The sequence below is a fragment of the Leptinotarsa decemlineata genome, unplaced genomic scaffold (assembly GCF_025532065.1).
Source record: "Leptinotarsa decemlineata unplaced genomic scaffold, Ldec_3_MD MMD2_P_RNA_scaffold_6, whole genome shotgun sequence".
Taxonomy (NCBI): Eukaryota; Metazoa; Arthropoda; class Insecta; order Coleoptera; family Chrysomelidae; genus Leptinotarsa; species Leptinotarsa decemlineata.
This window is the reverse complement of record NW_027412533.1, coordinates 11,566,441-11,580,364: the sequence shown is the minus strand read 5'-3', so window position 1 is coordinate 11,580,364 and position 13,924 is coordinate 11,566,441. Positions and strand designations below refer to the sequence as shown.

The window sequence follows — 13,924 nt, the reverse complement described above, 5'->3', positions numbered from 1 at the left end:
CAAGTTTTGACATGAGAATTAGACAGAATAAATCTTTCTAATTCTCATGCCAAAAATCTCTTATTTTTTGGTAATGTCACCTCCAATAATTTCATTATTTTCGATTGACATTTACAAAAATTTCTTTCTGCTTATCATCAGAGACATAACCAACTAACAATTTTATATTTTATAACAGTTACGAAAACGTTTTGGAGAAACAAATTATAAAACTGTATTTCTTCCAGAAATATTTGCAATGTGTTTATAAAACAACTATAAGTAGGAAATTGGCACCGTTTCCTAAAACATATACTCATTATTAATATTTTGTAAGGCTTGTTAGAAACTCTAGAAATCATATTCGACTTGAAGGGGTTATATTTTTAGAAGTGATTAATTTTTGGGAAAGAACGTTTTTGGCTTTCTACTACTTCATCTTGATACAAAAAAAGAATGAGGGAATCTTCCAAAGAAAGGAAGGAAGTATTCAATTTGAAAATAAGTAACTCTATACATGGATGTGTAGATCATGCAAAGAAGTAACTTTCAGGCATAAACTGAAAGAAAGGCCTCCTGAAACAGCTACTTTCATATAAACATTGAATTACACGAAAGAAAAAATTATTCTTTCGAAACAAATACTTCTATATGAACAAAGGAGGACATTCTTTCAGTTTTTGTCTGAAAGTTACTTCTTTGCATGATCTACACATCCATGTATAGAGTTACTTATTTTCAAATTAATTACTTCTTTCCTTTCTTTGGAAGATTCCCTCATCCTTTTTTTGTATCAAGATAGAGTAGTAGAAAGCCAAAAACTTTCCTTTCCACAAACTAAAAATCAGTTTTATAAACATTTCAGCAGTTTCTAAAAAATTTTTCTAATTTTCTTAAAAAGTAGTTTTGTAAAAATACTTATGAAATAATTGAAAGACAAGTTTTTAATAGGTTTTAGTCGTTCCAAGTAAGCGTTATAAAATATAATGCAGCTCAAAACGATAACTACAAAATGAAATAGTGTTCAAAATGTTTTCTTAAAGGCACAAGAATTATTTTGTATTGAACACTCGGAAAATATAATAGATATGTCACCAACTGAAAACTAACACACTGAAAGGTTAAAGCCATTTTAGTAGGTACGAAATCAAGTTTACAGTTCAAACTTCAATGAAATAGTATTTTTACAGTCTGAAATGCAGGATGTAAAAATGCGAAACGTTTCAAGAAAAGAACTATTACATCACTAGTGTGATAAAAAGTTAATGATTTGAGTAAATATCTAACTTTTTTCTATAATTTGTGAAAAATTTTCAAAAATAAAAAATTTCATAACAATACGAATAAAAATCTGTCGAGATCAACATGAAATATCCTATAATCTATTGACATAATTTCAATATTGTAGTCTAAAATATGAATTATTTTAAATCATGATTGATATAGGTTCTTATTGGAAATAAGGAATATATTGATTTTAATATACATGCTGGAATTAGCCTATACTTAATGAAAAGCTATAATGTATTCAAGTAACCAGATTTATTTTGATTATTTTTTCCCACATATCATCCAAATATAAAGCACTGTTCTGAAGACTCAAATATGTGGTAGTTAGGGAAGCTATACATTATGCTGTAGACGACCCCTCCCGATATAGAAGCCCCAGACATTCTGCCGAATGAGGCTCTCATGTCCCCCGTTAAAAGATGAACAATATTTATCCAAATACCCCAGCCAGGCAGGGGTCCACCGTGAAGGGCGGTACTAATGTCTAAGGACATTCATGCCTCCATCCCATGATCAGTCTTGACCCGTTCATCCTTCTGACAAACACCAGTCGAAAGGATAAGGCAGCCAGGCTCCAACCTGGTTAAACCAAGATAGCTGTCGGACTCGAATATATTAGTATCCGTCTTGACAGTCTAGCTTTCCTTCGAAAATCTTCAGCAATGAACTTTTGACAAATACTTTTCTTTCTTTAAATGAATGTCGAATTACTATACACTCTCAAATTCCAGAAACAAACTGTGCATAAGTCACAATAATATTTCACTGTGTCATTTTATGAATATTTATCTCTGTTTCATACTCAACTACTATATATAGATTTAATGAAGAAAAGAGAATTGAAACTTTCTATGTTTTTACCACTTTTATTTGTAACTAACGTTACTGCAGTTTCGTCCTTTGAGGACATTTTCAAACTTATACATCAATCATAAGTATGAGTTTGAAAATTTCCTTTTTGGACGAAACTGCAGTAACGTTAGTTACAAATAAAAGTGGTAAAAAACAGAAAGTTTCAATTCTCTTTTCTACATTATGATTTCCTACCACGTCGTAACGGCTACATCTATCAATTTATATATAGATTTGTTATTATATATGTGAATACGACGTAATTCCCAGATTTTTTCAGCAATGCAATGGAATACTGCTAATAATCCACACATTGGAGAAGAAAAGTAAGGTCATGAAGGTAAGATCCTTTCATGAGAATAACATTCAAGGAAATTCTTTTCTTAAGGAATTGTCACCCAAAACTCAGTTCAACAACAATAAAAATTGAAGTTAACCTTACAAAAATTACCGCTATTTGTGTATTTATAACTTTCGCGTTCACTGAAGTCTTTTTTCGCTGTAAAACTTTGGCTCTGTATTCTTGAGTTTCGTGAAATGAAATAATGGGTTGAACATACCGCATCTACAGGGATGTAGAAATAAGGTCTGGCAGCGGCACATTTTCCTCTCGTCGACCTTTTCTTAACCATATGATCGTGAAACTCATGAGTTCCGACACCGAATAACCCCATGAAATTAACCTGTTCCATATGTTCAGGATAAATACTTTCAGGCTGAAAAAATAATTCTTTCGAAACAAATACTTCTATATGAACACTGAATTTCTTTCGTGTAATTCAATGTTTATATGAAAGTAGCTGTTTCAGGAGGACTTTCTTTCAGTTTTTGTCTGAAAGTTACTTCTTTGCATGATCTACACGTCCATGTATAGAGTTAATGATTTTCAAATTGATTACTTCCTTCCTTTCTTTGGAAGATTCCCTCATCCTTTTTCTGTACCAAGATGGAGTAGTAGAAAGCCAACAATTTCTTTTTCAAAAACTAAAATTCAGTTTTATAAATATTTCAGCAGTTACTATAAAATTTTTCTAATTTTCCTAAAAAGTAGTTTTGTGAAAATACTTATGAAATAATTGAAAGACAAGTTTTTAATATTTTTTAGTCGTTCCAAGTGAGCGTTATAAAATATAATGCAGCTCAAAACGATAACTACAAAATAAAAAACTGTTCAAATGTTTTCTTAAAGGCGCAAGAATTATTTTGTATTGAACACTCGTAAAATATAATAGATATATCACCAACTGAAAACTAACACACTGAAAGGTCAAAGCCATTTTAGTAGTTTCACTTTTGTAATCATAAAACTGTTGAAGAAATTTTTTATGCTTCAAAGATTGATATTTTTAGCGAATGAAATTTTATTGAGAAATATATAGCTCTTATTAGCAAAATATAAATGCGCCACTCATTTATTTAATGTTTTGGAAAAAATATTAATTATACAAAAATTCTCGCTGTCGACGTATTCATTTTCTAGTTGCAAACTCAGTTTGTTCTAAATAATATAATCTTATATTATATACTTTTCAACTGTGAATATCACTACATGTGCAATGAATGTTACTGGAGTTTTTCCCAACACCAAATCATTATTTTTAACATCTCGACACGTGATATTCATCACTACACCAAAGGTTCCAAACACTGGATCATAAGTATATGTGCAATATTTCATATTTTCAACTCATCTAATGTCAGTATTTCGAATTGCTATCATTTGAAATGGCGTCATTCTATAAAATTATTTGGTATCAACAGCAAGCATTTTAACATTATTTCGCTACTATGTTACCCCTAAAATACTGATAAGAAGCACTTAGTTCTAGGAGTGATGTTCTGACTAAGAAGCTTCTTCCATCGACTATAATGGCTCAATTTCGAATGAGTTTTGAGATAGTGATTTGAGGGTATATTTATACATATTTATCAACAGATTTTAATTATTAATGAGCTTTTTCTATTTTAATCAAGAAAAAAATGAAGCACTAGGTTATGTGGGTCTTCGTTTAAACGAACCACTTTTCTTATTTTTTTTTTCCAATGACCAATATCACATGATATTATTAGGTATATGACAAATTATACTTCATTATACGACCTCTATAATCAATATCAGCTGGTTCTTGTCTAATGCTGCAATTTATTCTTGGCGTCAGCAAATATATATTCACGGAAGCAATTATATTTTATAACAGTTATTTTATTATTTGGAATTGTAGTCAATATATCGGATATAATAATATCAGGACAGACAATTCCGCTTTCTGCTCCGATAGGTAATCTATAACATTCGACAAAGATTCATTGGATTTATCTAATGATAACACAACATAATTTTTGCTTATGACTATTTGTTATTTTTTGTGAATATTTTGAATTGAAATGTTATAACAATATTGATTGTATATAAATAAATGAAGGTAGTTTAACATCAATCGGTAGATGATTCCTAATGAATCCTATCAAAATGGTTTAGTGAACAGACACGACTTTTCTTCTCTGACTGTAGAACAAAATAGTGAAATGAAAGTCAATCGCAATATCAATATACATAATTTCAATGCATTCAAACATACAAGTATTGCACAAAAATATACAATAAGGATGTGGTTATGTGTATAGATTTTGTCGGATCTCCTTCAATTCTTCACATACTTCATCCTTGCCCTGTTCAGTCGTGACCATTTCACACAACAGCCTCATTTTGCAAGCTTCATCACAAGTGTGGTCGTAGTCACTATCACGGTAGTAAAAACTGGAAAGAATACGTATATAGGTAATTAATTTTTGATAAAGGAAAATTATCTATATCTTTTCATCACAGCAGTTATTGTTTCTTACAAAATATGTTGTTATGAGAATTGTTTTTACGTTGACCCTTTTTTTACATTTTGGTGATCAGTGTTTCAGCGTTCCCAATAATAAAAGTCGTGGAGTGATTCAAACAATGTTTTGCCCTAAATAATTTCGAATTTGTGAGTAGGAAAGAAAAATCGATCAAGATTGTGCTTCGGAAAAGACGAACTGAACATCTAAAAGTCGGGAAAACTAATTATCTCCCAGTTTTTTTTGCATTAACAGTGCGAATGAGAAACAGTTGCGTATGATGGAATTTTCTGTATTACTGTATAGTTTTTGGTATGAAATCATAATTTTTCGAATGAAAATTCAATCAACTTGTACAATTTAAAATATAAAAATACTTACTTGTTGTACAACTCTATGAATGTATCATTTGAAGCCATATTCCTAACTAACTCATCCAAATTTGCAGGAAGTAAACCGTCCATTCCATAGGCTTCTTTGAACGAATACAGTTTTTTCCACTTAATTTCCTTCATCTCATTAGCTAGCGTAAGATTGAAAGTCCAAGTTTCTGCATCCAATACATCCTAAAATTGCGAAAAAACAATGAAACTTCAGTCGGGCGGTTTATATTTATTCCAATCATGACGAATTAATTTCTCTTGAGTTCTTTATTTTTATTTATTCTTCTTTATATGTGCTGTTGAGCGAAGAGTAGCGAAGTAATTATCAAAACTCGTGTTGATTGGTTTGAAAAAAAGCAACGATGTAATAAATTCAAAGACAAATATTTTACCAACGAAACATATTCTTTTCTGAGATGCCGGTCCGTTCAACGTGGGTGCTTTGTTCATTCATTCAAATCGACCGCCGTGTTGGTCGGTGGTTCAAAACGCAGGCTGAACGATCGATTTTCACTTTCTATCTTCCAATCCGTGTTAGAAATCACACGTTAAAATGTAAGATCTCGGTAGTCCTTAGCTCGCACAAGTTTCGACCTCTAAGGATCGCCGTTCGTAGAGGTGCGACAGCCGTTAACGGAAAAACATATTTCAAGCATATTTTTTACACCCTGAAAAACTGTCACATCTCCAGGTATATTCATTCATTTACAAAATTGCTTATTTTTACAAAATAATCAACAAATTTACACATATATACTGTACTTATCAGCTTTATGTAAGGAAAACATATAAAAGAAGAAAGGCTAAAATAAGACAATTAATTAGAACAGTTTTAAATCCACATTGTAGGTGTTTGCATGTCTCATTCTGACCATGATGAAAGGGGACTCTGAAGATTTCTGCACTCCTTGTTCTCTTTCGAATCACATTTAAAGTTATAAGTTCAACAAGATCTAGGAAATTTCTATGTTTTTACCACTTTTATTTGTAACTAACGTTACTGCAGTTTCGTCCTATATGGACATTCTCAAACTCATACAATAAACTTTTTTATTGTATATTTTTGTATTTATTGTATAAGTTTGAGAAACTCCATATAGGACGAAACTGCAGTAACGTGGATGTTACAAATAAAAGTGGTAAAAAACAGAAATTTTCATTTCTCTTTTCATCTGGGAAATTATTGCTACCATTGATTATTTTGTAAATTAGTGATGTATGTACGATTTGATTCTAATCTTCTATGAGCCAGAGTATTCACGGTAGTAATGCCCGATATAGTTTTATAGTTATATTCACGAATATGGTATCCCAGTTTGCATGCAGAGTACCTTGAAATCTTATTTTGAACACAATCAATCATATCAATATTCACATTATATGAAGGGTACCAAGTTGTATGGAGTTGTATTAGATTATCATTCTAACAGTCAAGTAATATATGATTTTCAAAAGAGAGAGATAATTCCTCTGCAGATCTGAGAGTGAAACCTAACATTTTCATTGCTCTAGAACAGGGGTCTCCAAACTACTGCCCGCGGGCCAAATCCGGCCCGCCAGTGTCATCAATCCGGCCCGCGACAGCCAATGATTTACTGTCATCAATCTGGCCCGCGACAGCCAATGATTTACTGTCATCAATCTGGCCCGCGACAGCCAATGATTACCTTATTGTTGTTACTATTGCCATCGTCCATACTATTGCTGTGATAAGTTGAAGAAGAAAACACAGAATGATAATTACTCGGTTTTATTTACTTGCAAGGTAAAACTTAACGACAGAAATGATGACAAAGAAAACTTAACTCAAGTATCTAAGTTTAAGCATATCAATAACTAACAAATAATTGAAATGAATCACAGTACAACAAAAACACTAATGAGATTTATGTAATTGTGATTTTCCACCGACAATACTTTGTAGTGGATCAATTTTACTTGTGCCAATTATCAAAAGAGATTTAAGATGCTCATCAGTTAATTGAGATCTGTAAACATTCTTTGTGTACTTCATCTTGGAAAACGTTTTCTCACACAAGTAAGTAATACTAAAAACAGAAAACAACCCACGAGCAAATTTATGCAAATTATCGAATTGTTCCAGTGGAACACTCTTATAAAATTCCAACAAAGATGAATTCTGATATTTGTTCTTAAGCATATCACTGCACCGTAAATCAATAATTTCCATTTGGAAATCATTTGGAATCAAAAGGATTTTGCAAAATCTTAATTTCATTCGCAATGACATCAAAATCTGAAAAACGAGTATCAAAATTTATCTTCAAAGCACTCAAAGTTTCGATTCCAAAATTGACGGGAAATTCAGTCTCTGTAGTGTGGCTAAATATTTCACATGTTTCAAAATGTGTCAAACATTTTTTACGTAATTGCGATTGAAATAGTATTATTTTCTGCCTGAAGGATTTGATATTGGTGTATAAATCAGGGAGAAGCTGATTTTCTCCTTGTAATCTCAAATTCAGTTCGTTCATATGATTTGTCGAATCGACATAGAAGGCTAACTTCCCCATCCATTCACTATTTTCTAAATCGGCAAAAGGGCGCTGCTTCCCATTAAAAAAAAAATACGATCACTGCTCGAAGTTCAAAAAAGCACTAGAGGACTTTTCCGCAACTAAGCCAGCGTACGGCAGTATGATATGGTAAATCATTTTCTCCAATCTCTTGAATAAACTCGCGGAATTGTCGGTGATTCAGCCCAGTGGATCCGATGAAGTTAACAACTGATATGACTGGTTTTAGAACTTCGGACATATCCAAACATTTTCCGCACAAGGACTGTTGATGAATGATACAATGTAAGACTAATGGTTTTGAACCACCATCATTTTCTACAGCCTTTGACACAAATGCAACCACTCCTTTATTTTTACCATACATATTTTTGCCTCCATCAGTTATTATAGATTTCAAATTTCTCCATCGAAGATTGTTTTTATTAATGGCATTGTCAACTCCTTTGAAAATTTTTGCCCCAGATGTCGTGCCCTGAATACTATCAATATCAAGAAGTTCTTTATACACTTCATAGCTTTTATCTACTCCGCGAATAAAAATCAACACCTGAGCAGTATCTGACACATCCGTTGACTCATCCAATGCTAGAAAAAACCACTCATGATGTCCATTTTTGTCAGACAGTTGAGATGATATATTTTCTGCGATGTCTTGCACCCTCTGAGCCCAGGTGTTTGCTGACAAACTGACACTTTTAAATAAATTTACCTTTTCGGGGCATATTTCTTCGGCTACTGAAATCAAGCATTCTTTTATCATTTTTCCATCGGTGAATGGTTTGGCACGTTTTCCGATTTCAAGAGCCACACGAAAGCTGGCGCGAGTTGCAGACTCTTGTTCAGTATTCGCTTTGGTAAACAAAGATTGCTGCGATTTGAGTCCGCGTTTCAAAGCTTAAAATTTTTCCTTCCGCAAACTTCGTATATACTTGCAGTAACTTTGAAGATGTTTCGATTCATAGTGTCGTTTAATGTTATAGTCTTTGAGAACAGCTATGGTTTCATTTCAAATTAAACATAGCGCCTCATTACTGGACTCAATCACAAAATACTGAAAGTTCCATTTTTCTTGGAACGTTCTGCATTCACTGTCGATTTTTCGCTTTTTTTCCATACTAACAAATCACACATAAAAACAATAAGTCAAATCAAAATACTTTTATTGACGGGTGTTACTTTATTTCACAATAGACAGTTTCAGTTTCTTCGCCTTTCCTACGCAGACTAACTCGCAGTTTCGCCGCTAGCCTTTTTATATGCAATTATTACTGCCATCTCGAGGTGATCGGAATACACTAGCTAGAACCAGAACTTTCTCGAACCAACGCGGTAATTCCAAATATTCAATTACGCCTAATGCCACCTAGTGGGTAGCTGAAAAAGATAGTACTACTCGCCACTAGATGTCGTTAAGTGTCACAATACACGATAATAATTGAAATGCAAAAAAAGCGTAAGTTTGCGTAGGTCACGCACTTTGCGACTATCTTAGTCTAGAAATATAGTTAAGGGCACAAATTGGCCCTTGGAACAACCTGAAAAAATCATTATGGCCCGAAGGCTTCAAAGTTTGGAGACCCCTGCTCTAGAAGTAACATTTGCAATATGGGGTGATTCCTAAATATTTCATTAATTTGTTGTTTCCAGTTCATATTGCTCGGTTTTATATATACTTTTTAATGAAAAAAATCGGAAAACCCCATACTTTAATTTCAACCTCGATTCTTTTGTAATTAATAAGAGCAAATAAATCTCTACAGTTGCGAGTGTTATGAGACAAACTATAAAAAATCAGTTGAATCAATAACTGAAATTCAACGTCATAAATATTTTAGTCGAAAATATTAACTTATATAAGGTTCATCATTTTTTATCAAGTAATGAGAATTATCCATTTTGAGAATGTACAGAGGTCTTACCTCTTAACGTGTGATTCCAAACACGGGTTGGAAGATAGCAAGTGAAAATCGAGCATTCAGCCTGGGGCTCACACATCGGTCGATTGACTGAGTGAACAAAGCACCCACGTCGAACCTCCCTACTACTACTACTACTGACCAAATATTGAATAATTCATAACATTCTACAACATATCACAGGAAGTTCATTCTGACTCTTCTTATACAGAAACAGTGAAACATATTAATACAATCAATATGAATCTTTATTGTCAATTGAAATTTTGTTATAATAAAGAAAAGTTTGATTTTCCTGAAACTTGAAATGCTTTCTTAGCAGCAGAAAATACATAATTGAACAAACTGTTCAAAGTAGCCTGAATATTTTGAAAATCACAACTCCTCTGATTATACAGTGTGTAAGATAAGTACGTTAAAATATTCAAGTGACGTATTGAGACAAATTTAAGAAAAAAATATATATAAACTTGTGTCCAAAAATCCTCCGTTTCGAAGATACAGTTTGTTGCTGTTCGTTTTTTGAAAATAACTTTTGAAAAAAATAAATTATTCACACGGGGTTTTTTTACGTGGTATATCATAATATCGAATTAATTTTCATATAACATCTAGAAGGCGCTGCGTATGCTGTCATCTATTTCAAACTTTCAAAACTTTTTTGACAGGAAACTCTTGGTACTTTTCATGAAAAAACCTGATTTGCACACCTTTTCCTAGTAAAAAAGATAAATTTCCTCAACAACGCTCTAGGTGATCGTTTTCGAGATATTTACAATTTTCTATATCGATGCATATTACTAAGTATGTGGTGGATCTCGTCAAAATAAAAAACTTTTCTCTTCAAAATGTTTATCAAAAAATCATTCATTTTCGAGATACAAATAACTAAAATTACAAAAAGCTTGTAACAAAAACCAACCATGTTTTAAAAAATTTCAACAATTTATATTCCAGAAACGAATGATTTTTCGATAAAGATTTCATAAAGAAAGTTTGTTGATGAAATCCACCACATACTTAGTTTTGGTAATGTTCTCAGCAACTTCACTTAGCGCCCTAGGAGCTGAGTATTATTATACATCGATATAGAAAATTGTAAATATCTCGAAAACCAGCGTTGTTGAGGAAGTGTATTTTTTTTATTTGGAAAAGATATGGAAATTAGGTTGTCTCATGAATAGTTAACTACCATAAATTCACTGTCAAAAAAATTAGGGCAATTTGAAATAAATAATGACAGCGTACGCAGAGCCGTCTAGATAAAAATTAATACAAAATTATGATCTTGCACATCAAATAAAACCCGGATATCAAATTTCGTGCAAATAACTCATTTTGTGCAAAAGTTATTTTTAAAAAACGAACAAAACATTTTTAGGAAAGAAAGTTTTTGGCTTTCTACTACCCCAAAAACTTTTTTTCCCAAAAATTAGTCACTCCTAAAAATATAACCCTTTCAATATAAACAAAAAAATCAATTTCAACACTCTGTATCTCCGAAACAAAGCATTTCCGGACACAAGTTTATCTCTTAAAATTGTGAAGGGATACGTCACTTGAAAATTTCAACGTACCTATGTTACACCCTGTATAGTGAATCACTAACCTTACAAGTTTGTTTGAAGGTGATACAAGTTTATTGATCGTACTTATTTGAATACTTACGAATACTTTTGCGTCGATTGTATATAATTTATAATTTGGATTTGCCTCATCAGGCATCAGGGATCCTCCATTCCATCCTACATTCATAGCTTCCGACTTATTATTGTAATAAATGTGAATTTGATCTCGGTGAGTGTGGCCATAGAACTGTGCTGCTACCGTATTCGAAAATCTGAGAAAAAATTTTATAATAAAATTATTCTGTATTTGGATCCTGATTTTCATGCATGGTGTTAGTAGTGTGTCGTATCAAAAAGCTAGAGCCCTTCGTCCGTTGTCTCATCGCTTTTGATGTCTTCATCAGTTATAAATGAAACGTCAAGCCTGAAAACCTACAGATCACGGCCAACTAAACCGGCTAATAGTTTTGACATTCAAAATTTTTATATCTGACCTGTTCTCTGATCATTACTGAGCCTGTTGACTGAAACCACCTGAATAATGGAATTAATTTCATTAAAATATTTCATTGACATAGATGATGGTGAATCTTATTTGAAAGTGTTGGTGCTGCATTTTGAACTACTGTTGCTTTTGATCAACTGGAATTGTTTGACGGGGCATCTGTTAATCTATTAAATATTTACTTCTCTCTATTGAAGAAATGGCGAGTTTCATAAATTTCGTCAATAAAGCATTCAATAAGACTTCAAAATCCCTTGCAATGAATGTGGACATCGAATAATACTAAAAACAAATTCAAAGTAGCTATGCTGCTAAACTGGTCTAATAATGCTTTGGACATTTTTTTGGGCAAACTGAAAAGGGAATACTTTTGAAGAGATTAGTTTTTTGTGAAAAAATGATCTGGTTTCCTACTCATTTCTCATTGAACCATTTTTCCCTTTCTTTGGAATTGATTCTTCAAAAATAGAGATGTATAGAAAGTCCAGAAGCTTTTTTTCCTAGAAACTAATTTCTCCTAAAAATATTTCGTTTTCAATTCAGCAGAAATTAGTTTTTTTGAGATGAAGTTTTTTGACTTTCTACTCTTCCATTATCAAACAATGAATTTGGAAAACTTTCAAAGGAAGGAAGAATAAAAATTACAATAAAACCTCTCTATAAAGATATGTCGATCACACGAAGACATTTCTCCCAGATACAAAGTGGAAGAAAAAAACCTTTCCGAAATAACAAACTACCTTCAGATAAGAATTGAAATACATGAAATTCACTGCTTTCCAATCAGTTTGTACTACAGATACTCGTTATGGAATTCAAACAAATCATCTGTAATTAACCCTTCACAATATGATACATAGAGGAGTATTGATGTAAAAGGGCATTTACATGAAACAATCATTATCCTCAATGGTGTACTTCAAAGTTTCAGGTCAAGGCAATTGTTTTATCACCTCATCAGTATCGTTTCTCAGAACATCACAAGATAAGGCATTACGACTTTATATCGCAGAAAAAAGACTCCTCTTTTTGACAATCCGGATTTGAAGATGAAGAAAATGCCAAAAAGCTTTTTTTCACAGAAAAAAATTGTTAATCATTTCTTATCATTTTCACAATCATGTTACCACTGAAGAAATAATCAAAATACCGCTCACTCTATCCTAGTTCTTGAAGGTGAAACATCAAACTATAGAATATTGCATTAATGAAGTATTGGTAGAATTATTGTGGAAGAACATTTTCGTAGTAAAACTATCGTTTGTCTGCAGAAAATGAACTGCGCCCTTTATTTTCAGAAATGTTTTTATTTTTTTTTTGCATACAATGTTAAAATCTATATGTATATTATTTGAAAATAATAAAGACCTTTATTATTATTATTATTTTTTTTTTTCACCGTAGTGTGCGCTGGTCAGGCCCTATCCCCCGAAGCCCCGATACATTCGGGAGGGCGCGCCAGCATAATCAACCAATGACCACTCCCCACACCGTGGGGTAAGTGATCATTGGGTCCGAGAATCATGTGCCCTGAGCAAACACAGTGAGCCAAGAATGACAGCCTTCTGCATCTGTGCGGCTAAGATTTCTGCCTTAGTGCGGCAAGCCGGTATGATTTTGAGATTCGAGAGTAGAGAAGACATCATTCCACCAAGGACTCCAATAATCAGAACGACCATCTTGACAGAGTGATCTGGATAGAGTCTGCGGAGTTCGAAGAGAAAATCTCGATATTTTATCCGTTTTTCCTCCTCTTTTCTGACGATATTCGTCTCGCCAGGAGCTGAAAACTCCACGACAAATATCGTTTTGGTCTGGTGGTCGAGAAGGACTACATCAGGCTTATTAGCTTGTATGAGCCTGAGGGTGGGGAACGAATAGTTTCAATAAATTCGGCACTTCTCGTTCCCCACAACGGATTCAATATCCCCCGGAGCGTAGGGCAACACCGGTGTCTCGTCAATACCGTAAGAGTGCCGTAGATGGTAATATAGCACTCTTAGGGCCGCGTTATGACGATGGATATAGGCCGAGACCGCATATGCTGGACATGCTGATAGCA

At 33.0% G+C, this 13,924-nt stretch overlaps 2 protein-coding genes across 2 annotated transcripts in view; both read right to left on the bottom strand.

Moving 5' to 3' along the window:
* LOC141480137 (uncharacterized) overlaps positions 1 to 13,924 on the bottom strand; it is a 288,325-nt gene that overhangs the window by 30,192 nt on the left and 244,209 nt on the right. The gene's annotated exons all lie outside the window — the stretch shown is intronic.
* The window catches only part of LOC111509834 (sphingomyelin phosphodiesterase-like), a 45,582-nt gene continuing 36,319 nt past the window's right edge, over positions 4,662 to 13,924 (bottom strand). The window contains exons 8-10 of the mRNA XM_023165667.2: positions 11,458 to 11,629; positions 5,332 to 5,516; positions 4,662 to 4,879 (exon numbers count right to left, since the gene is read on the bottom strand). Coding sequence (XP_023021435.2) covers positions 4,735 to 4,879; positions 5,332 to 5,516; positions 11,458 to 11,629 — 502 coding nt within the window. The 3' untranslated portion in view covers positions 4,662 to 4,734. The remainder of the gene's footprint in view (positions 4,880 to 5,331; positions 5,517 to 11,457; positions 11,630 to 13,924) is intronic.